Source organism: Trachinotus anak, unplaced genomic scaffold, assembly GCF_046630095.1.
Source record: "Trachinotus anak isolate AG129_WGS33_773 ecotype Australia unplaced genomic scaffold, CSIRO_AGI_Tana_v1 ptg000023l, whole genome shotgun sequence".
Lineage (NCBI taxonomy): Eukaryota > Metazoa > Chordata > Actinopteri > Carangiformes > Carangidae > Trachinotus > Trachinotus anak.
The window spans coordinates 5,127,897-5,152,932 of NW_027273874.1; the positions used below are offsets into that span (position 1 = coordinate 5,127,897).

The 25,036-nt window shown below is 38.5% G+C and overlaps 1 protein-coding gene and 2 long non-coding RNA genes across 3 annotated transcripts; all 3 read left to right on the top strand.

Moving 5' to 3' along the window:
• Nucleotide 1: 1 nt before the first annotated feature.
• On the top strand, nucleotides 2–17,614 carry LOC139606635 (uncharacterized). Its single transcript, XM_071458897.1, has 39 exons — nucleotides 2–562; nucleotides 1,605–2,137; nucleotides 2,445–2,651; nucleotides 3,127–3,202; nucleotides 3,304–3,389; nucleotides 3,478–3,531; nucleotides 3,612–3,684; nucleotides 3,837–3,922; nucleotides 4,011–4,064; nucleotides 4,143–4,215; nucleotides 4,320–4,405; nucleotides 4,492–4,545; nucleotides 4,626–4,698; nucleotides 4,780–4,862; nucleotides 5,331–5,426; nucleotides 5,683–5,767; nucleotides 5,848–5,888; nucleotides 6,110–6,205; nucleotides 6,335–6,430; nucleotides 7,083–7,161; nucleotides 7,244–7,284; nucleotides 7,424–7,519; nucleotides 7,793–7,888; nucleotides 8,157–8,238; nucleotides 8,326–8,369; nucleotides 8,551–8,601; nucleotides 11,372–11,609; nucleotides 11,924–12,033; nucleotides 12,174–12,267; nucleotides 12,363–12,448; nucleotides 13,033–13,120; nucleotides 13,230–13,390; nucleotides 13,495–13,638; nucleotides 14,290–14,385; nucleotides 14,472–14,575; nucleotides 14,667–14,775; nucleotides 14,889–15,021; nucleotides 15,116–15,142; nucleotides 16,591–17,614. Exons 2-39 carry the CDS (start codon nucleotides 1,607–1,609, stop codon nucleotides 17,133–17,135), a joined length of 4,374 nt encoding a protein of 1,457 aa, XP_071314998.1. The 5' UTR covers nucleotides 2–562; nucleotides 1,605–1,606; the 3' UTR covers nucleotides 17,136–17,614.
• Nucleotides 17,615–17,750: 136 nt separating this feature from the next.
• On the top strand, nucleotides 17,751–20,182 carry LOC139606756 (uncharacterized). The gene is made up of 3 exons (XR_011684677.1): nucleotides 17,751–18,059; nucleotides 18,886–19,112; nucleotides 19,746–20,182. It is a non-coding gene; the product is annotated as an uncharacterized lncRNA (long non-coding RNA).
• Nucleotides 20,183–21,152: 970 nt separating this feature from the next.
• Nucleotides 21,153–23,907, top strand: LOC139606755 (uncharacterized). Its single transcript, XR_011684676.1, has 4 exons — nucleotides 21,153–21,240; nucleotides 22,056–22,094; nucleotides 22,655–22,871; nucleotides 23,377–23,907. It is a non-coding gene; the product is annotated as an uncharacterized lncRNA (long non-coding RNA).
• Nucleotides 23,908–25,036: the final 1,129 nt, after the last annotated feature.

A 25,036-nucleotide genomic window follows, 5' to 3' on the forward strand; every position in this document is an offset into this window, starting at 1 on the left:
AAAATTACACATTTAACATTTTAAGTTTTGTTGGCTGTATACTAAAGGGTTATGTCTTGTCATAAAAATAGTAGAGCCAAGTTGGAGGGTGGTAATAGGTTCTAATCCTATTTCAGTTTTAACAGTGGGGCTTTTATGTACTTAAATAACCCTAGGCTTGTGTATCTCTGGTAACTGACCTTTATTTTGAAAAGTAAGTACAAATCCAGTCAAGCTTGCAATATGATGGCTTCCCCTCTTCATGTTATGAATGTTAGGAACGGAAATAGAATGACTCACAGGCACAGAGAGGGTCACAAAAAACTTTTTTGAACAGATCTTTTGATGCTCTACTGGCCCTGAGCCACCGTGTTGGCTCACCAGCATTAGTATGCATGATAGCCAGAGCAACACTGGTGTATTTAATGCATTTCACAACAATATGTGGTCATGTCTGGGCTTAGTACAACACGGGTGTTGGGCAGGTATTTTATTTTGCCGGAAATGAAACTGAAAGCAGAAGTCAGCACACTGGCAGAGCGGGAGTTAGAGTCAGAGAGGTAACACAAAGGAAGACCATGAGGTAGGCAACCAATACATTTTATCATCTCTTGGTCTGTTTAATACAAATTAAGAAATGGGGTTAACTAACTGAGTGCATTGTTATGTTTTCTCTTTGTTTAATAAATTTTATTGAAAAGGCAGATGACGTCTGTTGAATAGTTATTTCCTGGATAAGACAGAGATGCAAGACCAGTTACGGTCAAAAACAAAACAAACACACAAAAAAACAAACAAAAGTTTTGAGAGCATGGCATGTTATCATCCCAGGTTATATAGGCTATTCTCATGTGAGTCTGTTTCTTTTATGGAAAAAATTGGTGAAAAGATTTGCACCAAACTTGGTCGAAGCATGGGACATGGGTCGGGGAAGAACATACATTTTGGTAAATGGGCAGATCCAGGATTTATTTTCCTTTTTTCTATTATAAAGAGCTTCACAGCTGTGTATGAATCTTACAGAGAGCCATTCTAGTTGAGAACATGTTTGTATTTTATTTCACAGTTCAATTAATAAGAAAGAAATGTCTTGGAAAATTGACCGAACATTTTAAGTAGGTTTGTATACAAAGTCAGTGGATTAGATAAGTAAAAACAGGCCTTTTTTTCCGATTCATCTGAGATGACTTTTCTAATATTTGCTCCGCTTGAAAGGAAGTGATACCGTACTGTCGCGGAGAAAAAGAATCTTGTCACTTTCACTGCCTAGTCTGCTGCAGCTGTTGCACCCTGGCCTCTTTTCGTGATCATCTTCCTCGTTCACATATCTTTATGTGTCAAAATAGAAATGGTACTTGTTTTATTATATGATATTCATGTGTAGCTGACATTAGACAGCAGAGTCATGTCAATAACTCTATTACTCTTCTCTCCTATGCTACTTATGTGTTTTAGCATTTATCATTACCCTACTGTTGCCACCAGTGGCCACAGTGGCCAAAATTACACAGTCTCTTCACTTTGAGTAATATTGTGAACTTATCTGAAATACTAAAAGTGAGCAGAGTGAAACCTGACTGCCATATTATATTTGTAATTTACATCACTGTGCTTTCTTAAAGCAGATATGGCCTCCGCTCCTGTATCATCCAGAGAGAACTGCTCAATGGAGGAGCATCTGACATGCTCCATTTGCATGGATACATTTGAGGACCCTGTCACTACAGACTGTGGTCACTCTTTTTGCAAGAAATGTCTGAACCTCAGCTATGAGCACACTGAAAAGGTGTGTCCCATTTGCAAGAAGCCTCTAGGCAGAACCCCAGATGTGAACATTGTCTTGAGAGACATTGTCCAACAGCAGAAGCTGAAAAAGACTGAAGAGGAAGATGAAGATATTTACACTGGGGAGGACGAAAAAGTGCCCTTTGACATTTACACAGAGCCGAAGCTGAAGGCCGAGGAGTCTTGCCTTGTGTGTCCTGCTCCATATTGTGAGACCCACCTGCAAAATAATTGTTCAACTGAAAGGCTGAAGGGCCACAAGTTGGTGGCACCTGTGAAGAACTTGGATGACAGAGCCTGTTGTTGTGATCACTTTCTGGTAGAAGATCCAGAGGAGGTTGTCTCTACTAAAGACAAACAGGAGAAGAAGAAGGTGAATATGGAAGGTGCTATAATTTTTGATGCAAGTTTTCACAATAGTGAATATTTAATTATATGAAACTATAATATTTATAGTTGCAAAAAAGATCATCATGTGATATCACAGAATATGGTATTGAAAGGAGAATGTCTGAAGTTGGGATATTGACTTGCTTTCTTTGGTTACTACAGGTAAAAAAGCAAACATTTCCACAAACAAAACATACTAATAAACAATGCAGAATCATCAGAATGAGAGGAAGGAAAAAAAAATCTCAATACACTCTAAACCTTTATTATATTTTGTTTCATTTTCACAGAGCCTCCACCTTTGTCAGGTTTGTGGTTGGTCCAACACGACGACTTATCAGGGCTTGAGAATTCACCAGGGGAGAAAAGGATGCACCCCAAAGGGAGTGAGGATCCCAGAGACAGAGCAGTGCAACTGGCAAAAGCTGGAGGAAATGGAAATGAAAGTGGATCAAAGGAGAAGTCAGCCAGCGGAGAGACTGACTTTCAAGGAGGAGGTATGAGTTCTAGCAATCGAGGGATATTTAGGACAACCACTCGAGGTTTAGTTAGAAAAGTAGTAATGACTATGTTGGTTGGTCAGTCCAACAATTTTGTACTGGTTGAAATTCCGCAACACCATTTGTACAGACATTCACGGTCCCCTGAGGATGAATCCTGATGAATACTTTATCTGTGACCGAATACTAACAACCTCCCCTTCAGCCTCAGATGTACTCTGTGTTTAATGCTATTTAGTAAATGTTAGCATGCTAACACGCTAACCTTAGATGGTTAATGTGCCATTGTATTTGTTTAACATCAGCAATATAAGCATTGTAATTGTGAGCATGCTAGCATGCTGGTGTTAGCTTTAAGCCCAAACTCAGTCATTATTTCATTCATTTATTTTTTGAGTGGTAAAATGAACACATGCCATCATTATTAGGACCTTGATATCAACTTATCTTACTTTCCATCTTAACCTGATAGAATTTGCCACCAAGCAGGAACATTTGTACCAACTCGGCAGCAGCAACAGCCACAATCAACGAGGGATACAATTCAAGTATGTACAAGATTATAATTCAGTCAAAATAAGATGTTGTATTGAACTCTAAAAAAAGTAGGGAAGCTAACGCTAGGACTGATTGTATTCTTTCACTACAGCTTTTGCTACTTCCCAATGCTCTTCCCTAAGAACTACAAAGTCAAAGTCAGCCAATCAACAGCAATATTTCTCCACCCTTCCAAAGGTAAAGCAGATTCATAAGTAGTTGAAGTTCTGACATCAAAGTGACACATAATAAAGAGTAACATGTAAATGGGATTAACATCTTTCAGGTGAATAAGAAGCTTCCAATTTCTCCACCACCGGTTGTCCGACCTAAGCCACAGGTACGTAACTGTTTGCTGGTATGGTGGTATATTTTAAATTTCATTTTAAAAGTATTTTAGTGAGTTTTTGTCTTTGTCAGATTGCAGACAGGAGAGATATGAAAGACAATCAGAGAGCTACAGCAGGCACGATCAAAGTGGAGCCTATATCACGTATGTACAGGAGTATAGTCCAAACAAGATTTTGCATGACAATACAACAAGGTTGGAACTGATCGCCTCCTTTCTCTACAGCTGTTGCAATTCCACCAATTCTGTTGCAATTCCTAGCTAACGCTAGGACTGATTGTATTCTTTCACTACAGCTTTTGCTACTTCCCAATGCTCTTCCCTAAGAACTACAAAGTCAAAGTCAGCCAATCAACAGCAATATTTCTCCACCCTTCCAAAGGTAAAGCAGATTCATAAGTAGTTGAAGTTCTGACATCAAAGTGACACATAATAAAGAGTAACATGTAAATGGGATTAACATCTTTCAGGTGAATAAGAAGCTTCCAATTTCTCCACCACCGGTTGTCCGACCTAAGCCACAGGTACGTAACTGTTTGCATTAGATGGTATATTTAAAATTTCATTTTCAAATTATTTTAGTGATGTTTTGCCTTTGTCAGATTGCAGACAGGAGAGCAATGAAAGACAATCAGAGAGCAACAGCAGTTACAATCACGAAGGAGCCCAAACCATGTATGTACAGAGGAGGAATTAAGTTTATTCAAGATGAAATGATTGAAAATCAGTCTTAAACTTAAAACCACTGTGGTTAAAATGTCATCACCCTTAAACTGTAGCATTTGCAGCTCCACAGCTCCCTTTCCAAAGAGCCACAAGGTCAAAGTCCGCCCATCAGCAGCAATATTTCTCCACCCTTCCACAGGTGAAGCTGATTCATAAATACTTAAAGTTCTGACATCAAAATGACACATAATGAAAAGTAACTTATAAATGGGATTAATCTTTCAGGTGAAGAAGGAGCTTCCAATTGCTCCACCACCGATAGTCCGACCTAAGCCACAGGTAATTAACTGTTTGCTGGTATGGTGGTATAATTTAAATTTCATTTTAAAAGTATTTCAGTGAGTTTTTGCCTTTATCAGATTGCAGACAGGAGAGATATGAAAGATAATCAGAGAGCTACCGCAGGCACTATCAAAGTGGAGCCTATATCACGTATGTACAGGAGTATAGTCCAAACAAGATTTTGCATGACAATACAACAAGGTTGGAACTGATTGCCTCCTTTCTCTACAGCTGTTGCAATTCCACCAAGGCCTTTCCAAAGACCTGCAAACCCACAGTCAGGCCATCAGCTGCAGGATTTATTTGGTGTGCAGGTGAAGCAAATTTGCTGAAATTCCCTCATTATGACATTATAACTAATAGTCTTTTCTCGACATGGCCAATCTGAAAGGATTTGCCAGGGAGCCTCGGACTCCACCCTCAGCAACAGTAATGGAGGAGAAAGACAGAAGGATAATGTGATAATTAAATCATTATTTAAGACTTCACATTAAAATTTTCAGTTGTTCAGTTGGGCTTTGTGTGATGGTTAAACCTTTTAAATTGCCATGGATAGTAAGGGCATAAATACTTACAAATACAGCAAGTACATAAAGCATATTAAAAACTGTTAATGTGCATTTTTAGATGTACCTGAGACAGGCACACCCAATGCTTTTTGCTTTTGTCCATTTTTGTGACTATTTTTTTTAGCACTTTGTATCCCACAGGGTGTATTCATGAGATTTTCTTCCATCTGTGTGTATGCACATGTACTGTATGTGTGTATGCTTTCATTCAAGGGGGGACAGGAGAGACTGCAACTTGAATTACAGCAGAAAATTCACATAAGAAATCAAAGAATGAGTAACATCAGACCAGAAGACAGAGTCTATGAGGTATACTGCAGCTGACATCTTGTTTTTTTGTTGTTTTTTTTCCAAATTTATTTTTATTCTGGATACTGGGAATTCTGTTTTCTGAATAGCAAAAATTATCAATTAATATCTTTGCTTACAAGAGAATCTGTATTTGTGTAGAAATTTGTCCTGGAATTGTTGTACTATAAAAGCAGTTGGAAATAAGTTTCTGATATACTGCATGTTGCACTTTGAAGTAAAATAATTCAATAATATGAATCTTCCAACTGAATAGAACATACCAGATCCAACCAGTACCAGCAGCCAAACTAATACTGCAGCTCCAGCAGCAGAAACCACAGCAGAAGAGCCCAGATCAAGTATGTAGCAGTATGGTGTATTCAGCACAGGACATTTCTCGATTTCAGGCGGATTAAGCACTTAACTGTCTTCTTTACAGACTGTGAAACTGCTGAGTCTGATTTCTCTACTGGCATGAAGGTACAGCAGACTCCTAACTTACTGGAATATGTTGTAGGGCAAAACAATTTCATCACAACCAAGCAGATCTGCTTTTTCATAACTTAATATTTGCTCATTTTTCCCTAATACTTGCCCATTTGGTTTCCTTGAAACCCAGTTTCTTGGCTTGATAGTGTAGCAAATGTTATGACCTTATCATTTGGGTCCAGCTTTCACCTCAGTATCTAACATGTTTTCAGGTGAAGGAACTGGCCTGGATGTTTTCAGCTACCGCAACCCAGGAAGCAGCAGTCCAACCAAAGGAGAAACACAGAGGGAAACAGACACCATCACAGGTTGTTGACCCTCTGCAGTTTCATTATTTCTGACCTTGTTTCTGGGTAGTACTGTACAATCTTTCACATACACAAGTTAATATCTTATTACTGTTGTTTTTGTTGGATTAAGTGCCTCATATGTTTCAGGCGAAGTCTCTGGCTCTGAGGTTTTCAGCCGCCACAGCCCAGGAAATAGCAGTCCACCCAGAGGAGAGAGACAAGGAGGGTCCAAAACTATCACAGGTACAGTACTAGTGCTTCTATTGTAGTGTACATTAGTCTGTCGGATGGTCTGATGGTCCACCACTTTAGTCTAGTCCGACATATCTAATTAACTATTTGATGCATTGTCGTTAAATCCTCTGCAGGTATTCATGGTCCCCAGAGAATGAATCCAACAGACACTGATATCTGAGTCACACAAAAACTCAAACCACTCCCCCAATAGCAAGATAAATCTGGCTTTCTTCTGGCCCAGTATAGTTCCACGGCCCAAATCAACATAATTACCAAACTCCCAGAATTCTACATGTTATCCAATTCTGGCACACACACAAAATTCTGGCTGTCAGCCTGTACTGGAGGATAATAGCCAGAATCTGCCCAGATGTGGAAGTATATTGGTGAGACTCAGGCCGATGTTAAGGCAGAAGTTTCATTTTGTCATCTTTCTCTGTTTTATAGCAGTGAGAACTCAATCTCTTTGGGTTGGTTGGACAAAACAAAACATTTTATGTGACCATATTGGACCCAGGGGCATTTTGCAAGTTGCAAGTTTTCTGACATATGTTTGACAAAATAAGAAAATCAAGAACAAAACAACATACAGTGAAACTACAATAATCTGTTAGGTAGCAAATGATTCAAACATTAAAAACCTGTCTCTCTCTAACAGACAGTGCCAGACTCAAGTACTGACCAAGCAAATAATGCAGCATCAGCAGAAGCTACAAGAAAAGAAGATCCCATATCATGTATGTAGCAGTATGGTGCGTTCAACATAGGAAATTGCTCAATAATCGCAAAAATGAAGCTGTTACTGCTTTTTCTCTACAGTGGGTGAAACTGCTGAGTCTGATTTCTCCACTGGCATGAAGGTACAGCAACCTCGTGACTCACTGGAATATGTTGTGGAACAAGAATCTCATCACAACCTAAGATAGTTTAGTTTTCAATAGTTCTGAAAAGTGCAAGTGATGCTTTCTTGTTGGGTCTGTGTGTTTAACATGTTTTCAGGTGAGGGAACTGGCCCGGATGTTTTCAGCTACCACAACCCAGGAAACAGCAGGCCAACCACAGGGGAAACACAGAGAGAAACAAACACCATCACAGGTCGTTGACACCCTGCAGATGTTATGTTTCACTCCACTTTGGTGCCAGATGTTAGAGGCTTGCTGGAATACAGACAGTGATGAATGATGTGTTCTTAAATTTTCCTATTTCCCTGTCTCATTTCTTTGTGACCTTGTTTCTATGTTATAACATGCAAACTGTCCTACTGTAGCTCCGTGATACACTGCTTTGTTTTGCAAAGTGCTGAACAGGCACAAGTTAGTATCATAATTTTCTATTATTTGTTGGTTACTTAAGTGCCTCATGTTTCAGGCGAAACTTCTGGCTCTGAGGTTTTCAGCCACCACAGCCCAGAGACCAGCAGTCCAAGGAATGGAGAAAGACCTGGAGGATCAGAAACTATCACAGGTACAGCACTAGTGCCTCTGTTGTAGTGAATCCAAGGCAATGTTTACTTAACACAATGAACCCAGGGAAATTGTCTGGGGAATTTTTCACTGTTTTCTGATTGAAAGAAAAATTTAATAATTTCTGGAAAATGAGATTAATCAATAATGAAAATGATCATTAGTTACAGCCCTAAAGCAAAAATACACCTCTAATATATATATATATATATATATTTGCAATGTTATCAGATTGGCAGCATTATAAACTTTGTGTCTTTCTCTGACAGAAGATGCCAGATTCAACGGGTGCCACCAATAAAATGAATCCTGCAGCAGCAGAAGCCACAACTGCGGAGGATGCCCAATCATGTATGTATCATTTTCAAGACACAAAGTTGATAGATATAGGAAAATTTAAGAAATGTGGTTGACAGTGACCTTCCTCTTTTTCAACAGCCCTTGATACTGCACAGCTGCTAGATTTCTCCACTGGCATGAAGGTACAGCTGATTTGTAACACACAGGAAGAGACTGCTATTCTCAAAACGCATTCAGCCAGATGTGTTTTTTTTTAATACTTTCTTCTATTGCAGCCCTTTTGCAGCTATTGAATACACACTTTGTTTTAATGTTTGTCTCCAATATGGGTCCAGTTTACATTGAGCATTTAACATTTTGCAGGTGAAGGAACTGGCTCGGATGTTTTCGGCGACCGCAACCCAGAACACAACAGTCCGACCAAAGGAAAAACAATGAGCGAAACAAAAACTGGCATAGATGGTGGATCTACTGTAAATCTTATTTTTCATGTCACTACGGTGCTACTTTGAGTTTCAAAGGCATCGCTGGTTAGTTCTGGAAGTGTTTTTCCCCCCATCTGTGTACCCATTTAAATTTTTTCTTTGATGATAACCTCTCTCTTGGCTCTCCCAGATAATGTTATGATCCTGTAGGTTTCTGCTATGTACACCAGTTTTAATTAATTCATCTTCACTTATGAGAAATCATGTTTTGTCTGTAATAAAGGCACGTAAACATTGGTTTACGTGGTTACACGAGTGGTCTAAATACTACAGTATCCATGAACCTCTGCCACTGTTGCTATGGAGAAGAAGCTGGTCAGAGTGGTGGTTAATTCCCATGCCCTGTCTTTGCAGCTCATAACAAAACAAAGTATTTTCAACCAAAATCGGCCCAGAAATGAGAAATGAACTGATTTCCACAGGAGACTGTGAAATCACTTTTCTCAACACTGTAATCTTTAGCTACATTTTCTTGTTAGCAGTGGAAATGACAGAATTTTGAGCTTGCTGATATTATATATTTTGTAAAGCAGCTGTGAATCTTTGGTTTGAATTGTGTAATGCCGTCAAATGCAGGCCAGATTAACTGTACACTGTATGTTTGTTGTTTGAACAAAAAAAAAAAAAAAAAAAAAGAAAGCGTGTTCAACATAGAAGCAAACCTGCTGTTACATGATCATTAAAGTGTTGCCAGATGTTGCTAAGATGTCATTAGAGGGTGGTTGCAGGGATGTTTGTTGTGGTTACTGCTAGGACATATAATTAGTAGGATACGTAATTGTCTCTCAGGTAAAGCTGTTTGCCCAAATGGTTTCAGCTACAACATGCTCAACGCACTGAGGTGTTCAGCTTAATTTTGTCAGACATGACCGTTATCTTATGATGGCTAACCTGAGCTAATGTCAGCAAACCCGAGGTATATGCTGTAGTTAAATGCTAAACTGTTGTTTGGCTAAATCTTCAGACAGGAAGTCAAGTTAGCATAATCCCATAACTGCGTCTAGTGGCCACAGAGGATCCTAGGGACAGCAAAGGTCACACTGGCTCACTTCAAGACCTGCAGCATCATTTCAAAAATGTGTCAGGCGTTGTTATTAAATGCTTTCATGTCTGACTGGGTAGGTAGGGTTAGAAAACTAATGTGGAAACAATTTGTGTCCATACATTGTCTTTTGATAAATGTCTTTAGATAAACATACATATCAGAGATTCTGTTTACTTTAAGTTTTCAGCTGTATTATGTATAATGTATTTTTTTATTTTTTTTTTTTTTACTATTTGCATGGAGCATATTGTTGTCTATTTCAATGCATTTGTTAAAGAAAATAATATCAAAAGTGAGTGGAATTTACCATTCGTGCTGTAACATTTCGAAATGATGCGTCAATAAATTAAAAAATAAAAAAAACAAAGCTATGACTAACTGGTGCTGCTCAACATTTTAAGGACAGCGATTAGCCCATGCGCTGCAGGTGAAGCCACCACGGTCCTTGACAGAAATCCTCTGGATGCGTTAGCGTGAAACGAAACTGAAAAGAGGTGCGAGCGAGCAGAGGAGGAGAGTCGGGAAACGAAGGGCAGAGCATTCAGGACGTCGAAGCTGCAGGGTGGAAGGTAAGCTGCTGGATATCCCGTCTGATGTCCACCTCAACAGGCACTCACTGATCTCTGATATTAACGACACAGCTGATATGTTCAGTTTTTTATGTTCTTGTGTGAGAACAGTGTACTGTCCGGCTGAAGAAGGAAATAATGCTTAAAGGAAACTTTTAGAACTTGATCTCGATTTTGACTTTGAGACCTGTTCAAAAACTTATTTGAAGTCATCTTATGTTTTATTTGGCCAAATTTGATGTCAAGTGTTATATTTATATTGTTTACAGTACAGACTAATGTAGAGCCCGCAGGTCACTAATGCAAATATAAACCAGAGGTTTCAGGATATGTACTAAATACACGGAACATAATGGGTGTGTGAAGATAAACTCTTTCCTGCTGCTGTCAGAGTAAAATACATCAAGTTTTCTGGAGTGAAAGTTATTTTTAGTTCTACTAATATTGTAATATAAAGTTAATATTAACTCACTCAAGTCAGACCTAGTGTGATGCCAGTAAAGGAGAATAGTATTTTTCTGGCTGGTTTCAAGTGATACTTTTTTTAGAATTAGAATAGGTAACTAGTGTTTGGTTACCTCTGATCTTCCAATGCTGCTGTAATGGAAAGTATTCCCGCAGGGATGAGTAAACTTTGATTTGACTTGCTCCATAGTCCATTCAATTCATTGACTGTGGCAATCGTATTGCCACTGGCAATGTTTTCTTGGAGGTTTTCCCACATCCACACCTAGCTTTATGTCACTGTGCAGCAGGAATTACTCCAGTGTACAATATACTCAGTGCCACTAGAGGGTGACTAAATACCATCTGATCTCAGTGCTACGCATCCAGGTTGGCATCAAATCACTGACATGAAAGTATGAAGATGACTTAGAGAATTGAATATTAGCAAATACAGTCATTTTAAAGTAGAACAAAAAGGGTGGTGGACTCGTTAGCATTGATATCTTCAAATTAAAATTTCATTCCTCCTCAAAATTTCCCTCCCATGAAATTAAGCTTTGAGACAGAGTATGTAATTTGAATGCATTTTTTTTCAATTACACCTTTAATACATAAAAATGTACCAATGTTTACCACAGATACTCAACACATTCAACATGAGCCTCCAGGTTTGCTTCTGTGGCTGGTCCAAAGTGACAAGCTACCAGGGCCTAAGAATTCACCAGGGGAAGATGGGATGCACACCAAAGGGAACAAGGATCCCTGAGAGCGAACGGTACAGAATTGACAGTTACCGTCCTCAGTTAACTTTCCTGACACCTCCAATCAAACTGGAAGAGCCTGTGCTGGATATCTTCAACCCCTTTAGGAAGTCTGGTGAGTTTTACCAATTGATTCTCGTCTTCATACTTGCTAAATGTATGCACTATAACATATACTAACATAAGATAACATTTACTGGCTGCAAATGTCAAATGTATGGAGCAAAGGACTGACAAAAACAAGGGTGGTGAAAAATTAGCCCCATTAAGAGACACTTCTGGAACTACTGTTACAATGGTTGTTTTAGAGACAGAATCAAGAACTCTGCCAAACTACTGAATATGACTTTTTTTTTTTAACATGAAAGTAAAAGTTTGCTGCATTTACAGACAGAAACGTCAAAATAAATTGTTCCATAATCTCTGAAGCAGATTACACGCCTAAGGAAATGAGGATCCCAGAGAGTGAACGCTACATCTGGAAAAATCATGATCAAAATGACAGCAGATCTGTTAACAGTGCTCCAGTTGAGATGAAGGTATATTCAAGATAAAATAAGAGATTATGTTAAGCCAAACATGTTAGATAATCAGTTTGACAAATTTGTCTTCCATTATATCAAGAATCATAAATAAATGATATTTAAATAATGTTGTTATCTTCCTCCTCCCCTTACAGTATGCGCCTACGTCTCCAAACCTATTCACTCGAATGAACCCTGCAGCTGAAACAGCTATTACTGAAACCTCAGTAATAGATATGATCAAATCATGTACGCTTTACAAATGTAGTTAATTCATAAGAGGAAATAACACTCAGAAAAACAGACAGCTGTGTTTAACAGTGAGCTGTCCTCTTTCCCAACAGTGGTTGACAATCAGCAGCAATCCGCACAAATGGGTGCAAGCTTGGACAGGACTCATCGAGCACTTGAGTTCACCACCGATACACAGGTACAATAGATTTCTGACATGAAAAAAAAAAAAGTTTCAGCTTATATCACTTGACCCAGATGCACAGGTTGCCCCCACTGGTGGGCCATTAAGGTATTGCAAGTGGGCCGACAAATCATTTGCAAATCAGTAAAATTTTGGTGAAAAGATGCAAAAAAAAAAAAAAAAAAAGTTTTTAAATGTTTTCAAATGAAATTACCTTCAGAAACATTAAATATTTTGAAAAACTCTTTTTTCCCCATTGTATTAAGATCTATTACTGTGATAAGCCAGGAACTTTAATGGCACTGCTGGACCACATTGGGTCCTTGTTTGCTTTCTCAGTCTGATTGCACGCTAAAATGTTATATCCATGGTCAAAACTGTAATATCAAAATGCTGGTTAGCAACAGGAAGAAGTCAAAAGACAGATGGTGAATGGACAAGTGATCCCCCCACCTCAGTCAAACAAAAAAAGTACAATTGCGCCTCAGTTCAGTCCTGAATGTTGTTATGGGGATGAATGTGGGCTGCCAGCATTTGAGATTTTCAATGGTCTGTTGAGTCAACATGATAAAATCTTATTTGTTACTTTTCTCTGACAGCCTGTCTTCATGCCGGTGTCACAGACCTTCGCCACCCAGATGTATCCTGCAGCTGCAGACGTTACAGTGAAGGAGACAAGCAAACCATGTATGCATTATAATTGTTTTAATTCACAACAACAAGAACAGAACAAACATATAGAAACAACTGAGAGCAGCTTTGTTTGACAGTGACCATCCATCCTCTTACTCTGCAGTCTTTGAGACTCCTCAGCACTCTCATCAAACCTCCACCAAGTCGGACAAAGCTCGTAGAGCGCTTGATTTCTCCACTGGTGCAGAGCAGGTGCAGCAAACATCTGACTTGTTTAGACATCATGATGGAAACCAAATCCAGTTTCATCCTGTCAATCATGTTGTAAGTACGACTAGTTTGATTCATCAATAGATCTATTGCTGAGGTGAACGCACTACAGGTTTTTGTTTCTTTTTTAGATTATGTTCGTCTTTATGTTCTTTTAGGTGCAGCAAACTGCCTGGGGGCCTCCAACAACCACAGCTCAGGACACAGCAGTCTGCCTTAAGGAGAAAGAAAAGGAGAAAGAAAGGGAGAAAGAAAGAGAGAAAGAAAGAGAGAAAGAGATGGAGGCTCAAAAACTATTAAAGGTACACTTCTAATAATACAGTATATTATTTTAAAACTAGCCCTCTGGCTCAACGGATGGCAGTATCAGTTAATTGGTTCACTGGTACATTTGTTGGTCCTCCACTGGTCCAGACAGAAACACCTCAACATTTATTGTATGGATTGACATGAATTTTGGCACAGATGCTCACGGTCCTCAGAGGATGACCCTTAAAGGCTTTCATGATCCTCTGACTTTTCCTCTACTGCTACCATGAAGTTAACATGTATGGTATCTCTCAATACCTACCCTATGGACTTACCATGAAATTTGGTAAAGACATTTATATCCTCCTCTGGACCAATTGAAATAACTTTTCATCAAGTACCATCACCAGGTCATTGTCAGTGTCAATGTTAGCATGCTGATGTTTAGCTTAAAGTACCCCTGTACTGCTAACATGGCTGTCACTCTACATGGACAGCAACATAATATTTTACAAATTAAATGTTAGCAAAAATAATGTATACGCAATATGTGATATAGCAAAATTAATCAGAGATTTCTCACCGTCAATTAAACATTTACTTTCGTCTTTCAACTTTTTCCAATTATTCTGACACATGAGTGCAGGGTTAGTCCTGTGACACTCTATTTGGTATTTAACTTGTAATTTCTGTCTTCACTCAAGGCAAGACAAGACCGCAGGAGGGCTGAGTTACAGCAGAAAATTCAGATCAGAGAGCACCAGATAGACGAAGTCAGATTATCTGTGAAAGGGTGCACGGTAAGCACAGTAAGCAGATTAGACATTTTGATTATTGTTTTGTTTCATATTTCTTTAACATCTCCGCTGTCCACTACTCTTTTCAGGTGAGCTTGGACGCCGAGTGGCTGGAGATCAACAGTGCGTTCTCCGAGGCGATGAAAGTTGTGGAGGATGCTCGGCAGAAAGCCCTTCAACCTCTGGAGGAGAGGTCGGTTCTGTGTAGCTCACACTGTGATGACACTAAAAATGTAGAGTAGCCAGACATTATATTCAACCTACCTGCCTAATGTTACTTTTAGGAGACAAAAAGTGAAGAGAGAAGGACAAGATCTGGTCCACAAGCTGGAAAGAGAAATTGATAAACTCAAAAAGAGCATTGATAAGTTGGACAAAAACCCAGACTTGCAGGTGAGCCCTGAGGATCTGATGTCCCAACTCCTGGCATTTTTTTTTTTCATATAACATAAAAGCACAAACATGAAACATTTCGATCTACTCAGCTTTGCCCATTACACACACAGGTCTCTCTGGATGACTCTAGAGATTGGAATAATGTAAGCGTTGACACTTCGTTCTCCTTCGGTACTCTGAGAAGTACAACTTCAGCCATGATGGAACAGATTCGTCTGAAACTTGAAAAACTCTCTTCTGTTGGTGAGTCCTTCCTTCTGTTTATCAAGGTTTGCATTTCATTCAATTGAGATCTGTATTTCGTTTTCTCACCTTAATGTAATTTGTGTCTCCGCAGAACTCATGAGAATTCCCACGTTTGCAGGTGCGTTTATATCTGAAAACCTTTTGCAGTTTCAGTGCTGTATTTGGTATTTGACATTTTCTGCCATACCACACATCAAAGGGCACTCTTACAAAATGTTTTTTAAAAGTCTTCCCTTGAATGTTTTCCTAAAAATGTCACTTGTACCTATGCTGTTCCTGTTCTGTCTGGAGAGCATGGTTTACAGTTGTGATAGTCAAACAGACATAAAACTTGAAGCCAAATAGCACAACAAGGTGTCACAACTGTTGTCAGTATTGAGCAATAAATCAACGTGTTTTTACCGATGTGATGACACTACAGTTAAGGTTTGGTACAAAAATTACTCAGTTAGGTTCATGCAAGGTAAGGTTAGGGAAGTCATAATGGTTACAATAGTAAAAATGTGTGTAAAGTTAGGCAATAATTGACGTTCTGACAAAAAGCATTTATTGGATAAAAAACTACAAACATTTTCTTGACCTTAACAGGTCATTATCAGGATATCAAATGAAGATACACAAGCCTCAGCCTGACCCTTTTATACATTCCCTTAGGAGTGTGTCCTGTTTGGGTAATTGGGGCAACAGGTGGGAGATAATGAGTGTCATTCAAGGATTACTTCCCTGGAGACAGAGAGAGAGACCTCTTTGATTTTCAAGCTCGATGCAACAGCATATCCTGGCCTAAAAAGAATTTTTTTCATTTGAAACATTTGTTTCAATAAAATCTTTGGTACATAGAATGTCTTTATTTGACTGGCTGTGTAATCCTGTTTGACTTTATTTGATTTGTATCTTGGAGTTGCAGTTGTTTGGCTTGTGAAATCCTCTTTCAATCACACATATTACCTACCACCTGTTTGCCAGGGTTTCCCAATTAGGACGTGGTCCTACGGGGATGAATAAAAGGGTCAGACCAGGTGTTGTCTCTTCATTTGTAACTCTGATGAGAACCCATCCAGGCCTGAACCTTTCAGCTCACATATGAGAATTACAGTATAACCATTAACTTTTTTTTCTTACGTTTTTTAATCAAAACTGCAAATACTTTCTGCACTTTCTGCAATATGTCTGCACATTAGAGCCTGAAGTTTTCCTGCCCTGCACATTTGAAGACTTAAACCCTCCTTGTTCAAGAGCACCGGCATTTCTTTGTTGAGTGCATCTCAAGTTTGATTCACTTACTGCACCACTGTCTTTTTTCACTTTGGAAAAGACTGATTTGTTGACCCACCAATCAACTATATCACTTAAATATAGGCATATGCCATTTTGGGGTATTTGCTGAAACGGCTAATAATGATGGGGGGTTTCTTGAAAACAGTCTGCATTTTTGTGGTATGACGAAAGAAGTTGTGATCTGTCTCAAAAGTAAACATTTCTAGACGTGGTCTGGTTGAACTTAAAAATTGTTGTATTACATGCATCATGGTTCTATTTCCATTATTCTACTCTATTCAACTGCAGTTGATGTGAAGCTGGACCCAAACACTGCGCACCAATGCCTCGTTCTCTCTGGCAATGGGAAGAAAGTGAGCGACGGAGGAAAGAACCAGAAACTTCCTGACACTCCAGAGAGGTTTGACATGTTTGGCAGCATCCTGGGGATCAACAGCTTGACCACGGGGAGGTCATACTGGGAGGTGGAGGTCAGTAACAAGACCGGCTGGGACCTGGGCGTGGCAAGAGGTGACGCTAAGCGCAAGGGGACACTCTCACTGAACCCGGACAACGGTTACTGGGTGACAGTACATTATGAAGATAAGCGGTACGCAGCCCTCACAGCTCCTCCTGTCAGCCTTACCCTGAAAGAGAAACCGCAGAAGGTGGGAGTGTTTGTGGATTACGAGGAAGGTCTTGTGTCCTTTTATGATGTAACAGCTCAGTCTCACATCTACTCGTTTACCGAGTGTTCGTTCGGCGGTGAGATCTTCCCGTACTTCAGTCCCCATCTGAAACAAAATGGGAAAAACTCAGAACCTCTGATTATCTCTGCTGTGAAAAGGCAGTAGTGGTTATATGAAGGGTGTGTGTTCCTAGTGTACTGTTAGAGAGTTAGAGTGTAGCAATATATTCTGGTACAATGTTTTCATGACATATCACAGCAGGCATCTTGGAGCTGAAACACATGTAATTAGTTTTCTGTATAATAAATATATCAGTGCATCTAAAGCTAAGCATCATTACATATAATTAGCATTTGTCAGACATTTATTAGTTAGTCACTATGTCTATATATGAGAGAGAGAGAGGTGTGTGTGTGTGTGTGTGTGTATATATATATATATATATATATATATATATATATATATATATATATATATATATATATATATATATATATATATATATATATATATATATGCGCGCCTAGGTACATATACAATGCTATCACAATGCTATCACAGTATGTTATATCAAGACCATTTAAATAACTAGAGCAGGTGTTGGAATATTTTTTATATTTTCATTTTTATGGTGTTTGTATTAAATAAATAAAATTATATTTGAAAATACATTTGTAACAGATCATTAAGATCACACACCACTGAATGCTGCACTCAGTGGTGTGTGTGACTGGGGTGTTGTGATGTGCAGAGTCTTTACATGAACCTTCAAAGGCCTCAGCATTTCCTTGCACTTGACCTCAACCATATATTGACTGGCCATGCTGCTGCAGAGATGAGGTTTGACAGCTTCGCACGTACTCACCACAAAAGTGCTCTTCATAGCAGTTTCCTTTCGTCAGTACATGCATGCTATTATTTGCTGGCAAAAAGACAAACATTTTTGGACTTACACTGTAGCTATAGATTTTCTTTCAGCTTTTTTTTTCTTTTTCTTCTTTCTTTAGTAGATCATCCCCACTGACAAAACATTATCTTATTTAATATTATTTTGTCTGAATTTGTCACTGGAGTTGAGAGGATATTGAGGTAAGTGGTCCGGCTGGTCATGATTCATTTTTAGTCTTTGATTTCACAGAGATTCGGTGCAGCTCAAAGCGAAGTTGGAAATATTTCCCCATTGACTGTCAATTATTGATACAGAATTAAATGTGCCAGAGGTTGGGTAATCATTCCTGTGGAAGCCCAGCATTCATGTTAAATGATATGAGTGTTCATTAGGTGCTGCAATGTGTATCAGGCTGTTATATCTGACAGGCTACACCATTTTCTGGGCCTTAAATTGCCTATAAAGAGCAGATTCTTGGTGGCTTCATCTGGTCTGCATTGTCATTAGGTTGCAGCTCATGTGTGGTAATATCTGCCTGAACTTTGAAGCAGCAGAGCATTTTCTTCTATTAGGTTCTATTAGGTGCACTTCCTCATTTATGGGAAATGGCAAGTGGTTTGTGTCAACACACGCATGCTCACTACTCTACACATTAATTATCATAGACATGCATAGTAAAAAGTAAATTAATTGGCTGTTAATCTTTTTAAAATGATTGGTTTCTATCTGTTTACAAGAGAAGAGGTTTAAAAAGGAGAGAATTTCTGTATGTGTGATATATAATAATTAATTTACTAATTAATTTAAAAATGACTCATTCAGAATTGTTTGTCTCTTCTCCATTTGTTTAATATAGTGAGAGACGTTATAATAATACATATCATTAAATTGACAGATACTTCATTCAAAGTATTGTATTCATTATTTGTTTTTTGTTTTTATTTATTTATATTATAACTAAATTCAATAGGAACAAAAAAATAGAATGCTTTTTGAACAATTCTTGTATTCTTTCCCTCACTCTAGAAAAAAATGAACTCCGTTCTTCTGATTGTAATCATCTTCAATTTAGCCCTTGTCTGCTGGTGGCGAAGAGTGTTTAATGGCAACAGCACGAGCTGGTCAGACTTCGCACCCCCTCACTACGGAGGACCCTGTGAGAACAGCAGCAGAAGGAATAAGTATGAAGAATTTGTCAAGAGACACATCCTTCAAGAAGACTTTGACAGAAATTCTCTGGATGAATGGGCAAGGTGACTTTTAAAATGTTTTAATTAATCATTTCCTAGTAAAAGAGCTAGGAATTAGTTAGAATTTGGAGTTGATCTGACTGGATGTCTAGGAGGAGTTTGTTCAAGTACAGCTCCTGGAAATTGCGAAAAATGCACCAAAATTACACTTTAAATTCAAAAAGGTCGACTTCCTGTATAGGGTATGAGTCCAAACGTTTTTTTTTTTTGTTTTTTTTTGTAGATCTCATGATACACAAACTTTGTTTTGAACTTTTGAACATCCTAATGCCCTCAAACACGTTTTTAAAAGGAAAAAATCACCGCATGAAATCGAAAATGGCTGACTTCGTGTCCACTGAAAAAACTATGTGTCCTTTATGTTGTGATCATCAATCATCCCACCAAATTTAATCCGAGCACCTTTGTCCTGACATGGTCCTACATTTGGGGACTATGGAGCATGCTGGCCATGACCTTGAGTTTTAGAGCATGCCAAGGCCCTGAAAAATAGCATTTTCCAACAAAATAACAATAATCTCTGCAAAAACAATAGGTTCCTTGTACCTTTGCACTCAGTGCTCAGGCCCTAATAATTAGAATAAATTGGTTGGACTTGTTAATACTACACAGTGAAATATTGATTTCGTTATACAGGTATTTAGCAGCACGTGGACTCTCTGGCAGAACTCGGGTGCAGTCCTTCATTGAGGCCACAGAGGCTGAGGTCCAGAGGATCTGCAGCAAGTCAGGATGGCGTCTGAAAGCGGCTCCACAGACAGCACGTAACTTGTGCATCAGCAGGTCAACCATGGTGATATATGATGTCATATCTTCCAACTCTAATATTAAAAGAGTACAACATTTCTCACGGAGAGTAATTGTAGCATGTAATAAAGTTGGACAACACTGCCTCCCTGTCCATTTTGAGCCATACAAAAACCAAATGCCGGACAAAACACCCTGTGTTCATGCTTGAGTTTTTGGAGGATCAGTACATGCTTATTTCCAGTTGTCAGGTTTATCCTTCCCTCTAAAAATTTCTATCAAGCTTGGCTAAATAAATAATTTTTGCTCTTAAAAATATCAAGAAATATGGCAATGTGATTTTTTTTTTTTTAAAAAGAGCAACACATTCTTTTTTTTTTTTTTTGTCGAACTGTTCTGTAATCCTACTTTTTTGTGCTTTCTATACTGCCAAATGCCTTCTCTTAAAATGATTGACACTTTCAGAACAGGCGTTTTCATACACATTTACTGCTAATGATCATAGAGAAGCTCTTGTTTGCAAGATGACTGGTTGTGATCATATGTTAACATGACTTAAACAGTGCAGAGGCTCGCTGATCAGGTGAGAAAGCCCGCTCATTGCTGATAAATTAAAGTTTGCCTGAACTTTCAAGAGCCAAAGCTCACGACTAGAGCAGGTGTTGGAACATTTCCTATTTTTTCATATTTTATTGTGTTTGCATTAAATAAACGAATAAAATGATATTTGAAAATACATTTGTTGTGACAGACCATCAGCATCACACACAGTGTTTGACTGGGGTGTTGTGATGTGAAGAATCTTTACACGAACTTTCAAGGGCCTCAGCATTTCCTTGCACTTGACCTCAACCATATATTGACTGGCCATGCTGCTGCAGAGATGAGGTTTGACAACTTCGCATGCACTCACCCCAAAAGTGCTCTTCATCACGTACCCGAAATAGCAGTTTCTTTCTCAGTACATGCACATTACTTAATGCTGTTATTTGCTGGCAATAAGAGAAACGTTTTTGGACTTAAACAGTAGATATAGATTTTCTTTCAAATCTGCTTTTTTTTTTCTTCTTCTTCTCCAGTGACAGAACTTTATGATGTAATATTTATCTGAATTTGTCTCTTGCACTTCCTCATTTATGAGAAATGGCAAATGGTTTGTGTCAACACATGCATGCCCATGACTCCATACACTAATTATCATAGACATATATGGTGAAAAGTCAATTTATTGGCTGTTGATCTCTTTGCTATGGGTTAAAATGATTGGTTGCTATCTGTTTACAAGAGAAGAGGTTTAAAAAGGAGGAGTGTCTTTGGACTTCAAGCAGAGACTCAAACGTCAGTTGGTATTGATCCTCTCCAGATTAATACATTGACAGCAAGGGTGAGAAAATGCTTTGGCTAGTTTAATTAATCTTACCATCATTTAAAAATTTGGACTTTGTGTCTCTCCATTTATTCCAAATAGTGCCTCACATTCACAATACATAACATTTAATTGGCAGATGCTTCATCCAAAGAGTTGTATTCATTATTTCTGTACTTTTTTTATTGTATTTGTTTTACTGTAACTAAATTCAGCAGGAACAAGAGCTAGAACTCAATGGTTTTTGAACATCATTATGTAAGTGTGTGTGTGTGTGTGTGTGTGTTCATGTTCATCCCTGCACACAAGGCAATCGCACTTCAGACTGCTCTCTCCTGTGGTTCCTCAATGGTGGAACAAGCTGGATCAGGGCAGGAGCATCCAACTTATCTTCAACAATCTTCTCCTCAAAACTTAAACTGTCCATTAAATGGCCAGTAACCATAGCAATGATACCACTAATTCCACTAAAGTAGGACCCAGTGAAATGAATGGAGTAGAAAAACGGCAAACAATGTTAAGATAGGCTCTTGAGACTATTTTAATGTTGACATGGACACGGGAAGCTAATGTAGGAACAGCTGTCTGTTAATGCCAGGAGTAATGGTGTGCTGTAGCAACAACCTGCTACTACTACACCTTCTGCTACAGTTTAGCCACTAGAGACATGCTAGTTCCTGGTTGGATAATGGTCTTATGTGTCCTTTTTTCTAGTCTCAGCCTTTGGACATACGAGTGCATGATTATAAATAACAGGATGTATTTGTTCCTCTAATCACTGTGTTTAAGGCGGGCAAAATGTAAAACATTGTTGTTCTTTTTGATTTTGGAAGACTCTGGAAACCCGGCCTGGTCCTCCACACCTCTTCAAGGTAAGAGGCTGGGAGCTCAAAATATTATTGGAGGGTCTCTTAGGAACAGGCTGGGGTATGCAAGGAACTGTTAATTTATATGACACTTAGAAGGGATAGTAAACCTTTGTGATCGGGCCCACTGAGTCGTCCCCTCAAAAAAGGGGGCAACTCTGTGGTTGACACCTCTGCATTTTTGTCATATTTTGCACATTTGGGCTCATTTTTTTTTCAAGTGAAGTTTTTAGTTTAGTTTTTAAGTATTCATACTAATGACCTTCCTCACATGACAGGGTCACACCAGTCATGGCTGAATACTGTGCAGTTTTTCTTCCATATATTTCCATTTTGAACTTTCTGACAAATATGCCTTTCCTCAAATATGTGTGAGAACTCTGTGTATAACATATGGAACCACAAATGCAACCATCTCAACAAAATTGAGAGAAAAAAACCCCAAACTTTCATTTTGCATTTTAAAGACAGTGTAAAGACACTGCACAGCATAATTTTTGTCCTTTTCTCTGTTTTTGAACAACAAATTAACAGGCTCAAAAGCACTTCTTCTTTTCCTACTCTAGACAAGATGAACATCCTTCTCCTGATCACGGTCACATGCACTCTTGCCCTCGTCTATGGGCAGGGAGAGGTTCACAACACCAGGAGCAACTTCGTGCAGCCTGACTACAACCGACGTCCTTGTGAGAGGAACAGTGACAACAATGCATACAACAAATTTGTTCGCAAACACATCCTTAAGAAGCGCTTTGACGTGTCATCGGATTCTGACTGGACAGAGTGAGTAAAAGAGTTCAGTCAGTGTGTTAGTAGGCCATCAACCATCCTGCTTATCCTTATATGATTGTGGGGGGACTGAAGCCAATCCCAGCTGACATCCAGTCACGCTCACATTCACACCTATGGGCACCAAGAGGCCAGATCACCTGGAGGGAACCCACACAGGCACAGGGAGAACATGCAAACTCTTCACAGAGAGGCTCCATTGCTAACCACTGTACCACTGACTTGAATTGAATTAGATGGAAATAATACATTACAGTAATGCATACTTTCACATACATTCATCTGACATCAACATTTTATATTGATGAAGTCAGTGAAATTAAAAAATAAATAATGGTTTGTGATTGATGCATCACCTTTTATCATATTATCAGTTTACTTACATATTTCAAAGGCCTCAGGATGTTTAAATTATACATTGCCATTGTTTTATTGTACTGTAGATAAATGATTTTCAGTGTCAGTAGCAGTACACTGAAACACTGTTCTCTTTATACAGGTACTTACAACAGTCTCAGCTCTGCAACAGACGTTTTCAGTCTTTTGTCAGAGGACAGTATGAGAGCGTTGTCCAGAACATCTGTAATGGCCACGGGCTGCGCTGGAGGGATAACTTATGCATCAGTGACAAGATGATACAGGTATATGATGTCAGGGTCACTAACACTAGGGACTGCAGTGTGCAGAGAGAAAGTGATGCTGCAAGGTATGTGATCGTGGCTTGTGATAAAGTTGCAAACCATTGCCTTCCTGTTCATTTTCATGGAACCAAAAACAGGAGGCCACCCGGATTGCATGAACGTTGCCAACCGTGAGCTCATGATTGGTTTGATGTCTAAAACCTCTGTCAGGCTTAGCTAAATGAAGTCTTTTTTGCTTACATAAAAATGCTGATGTAATTTTGTTTTTGAGCTACATTACGGAGATATATTACATTACTGCCTTCTAGAAATGATGTTTATATACAACATATCAGTAAAATGTAGTTTTTTTATGCTTATGTTTGGGAACTCTCAGTTCCTGGTACAGGATAAAGAAGAATTATGATTTAATACATAAAATGGTCACACTTAATTCATACGCAATGTGTTTATTTACATTTAACCTAAACCACCATGAATGTGAACTATGAAAACTAATGTTTTAAAATGACATTTCCTCAAAATGACATGGAGGAGACGACTTTGTGTTAACAGTACAGTAATGGATGTCAGTTTTTCCCAGGCTCAGTTCATTATATTAAAGGTGCTATATGTAAGTTTTTATACTGTTTCCAGTGGTGGAGAGCAACACCAATGCTAACTCCTTTGCATAGATAGATAGATAGAATACTTTATTAATCCTCGAGGAAATTCAGATTGTCCAATAGCTCACTATGTATAGAGTTTTATGTAATCAGAGAATGTATTCTAACCTCGCATTAGCACATTAGTAGCTGAAGCTCTCTGCATTATCTCCACCGCCACCTGCTCCTGGCAAAGATACCGCAACTGACAGTAGAGAAAATGTACATATTGCACCTTTAAGCACATTGTTGATTGTGACTGAAATTTACAAAGATTTTTTTTAAGCCTTAATTAAAACTGTATGCTAAGTTCAAACTATTTGCTTCCCGCTTCTGAAATTTTGTATGAAAATCCTTTGTTTTGCTTTATTGTCAAATAAAGGCTTTCTGCACATTGTTTCTGCACACTGTTGTTTTATGATGAGTTAGCAGAGAAACTCATAAGCTGAACACTATGGAGCATCAAGCAATTCAGTCAATAGGAGAGACAATGCACAAGAGGAAAGACATTTAAAATTGAAGAAAAAAAATTACGTTCTACAGGGATAAAAAAAATAATAATCTTTTGATTGATTTTTTTTTCAGGTCAGTCAAATTGTAGATGGGAACATCTCCAATTTGTAAAACAAGTTACAGCCCCGGATTAGCCCTCACACCTACTAAACAATTAGAACATGATAAACTGATGTTGAAATTTGTTCGTAAACACCGAAAACGAAACGACACGAAAATTTTCCATAATTTGTATGTTGTATTTTTGTATCAGTTAGTTTTGCTTTTTTTTTTTTTTTTTTTTTTGTCGAACTGTTCTGTAATCCTACTTTTTTGTGCTTTCTATACTGCCAAATGCCTTCTCTTAAAATGATTGACACTT

Excerpts from the sequence above, each read along its gene's own strand:
- LOC139606635 (XM_071458897.1), top strand. The coding sequence starts at position 1,607 with ATGGCCTCCGCTCCTGTATCATCCAGAGAGAACTGCTCAATGGAGGAG. Across the intron at positions 4,216-4,319 it reads CACGAAGGAGCCCAAACCAT|CATTTGCAGCTCCACAGCTC; the intron begins GTATGTACAGAG and ends CTTAAACTGTAG. Across the intron at positions 7,889-8,156 it reads AGGATCAGAAACTATCACAG|AAGATGCCAGATTCAACGGG; the intron begins GTACAGCACTAG and ends TTTCTCTGACAG.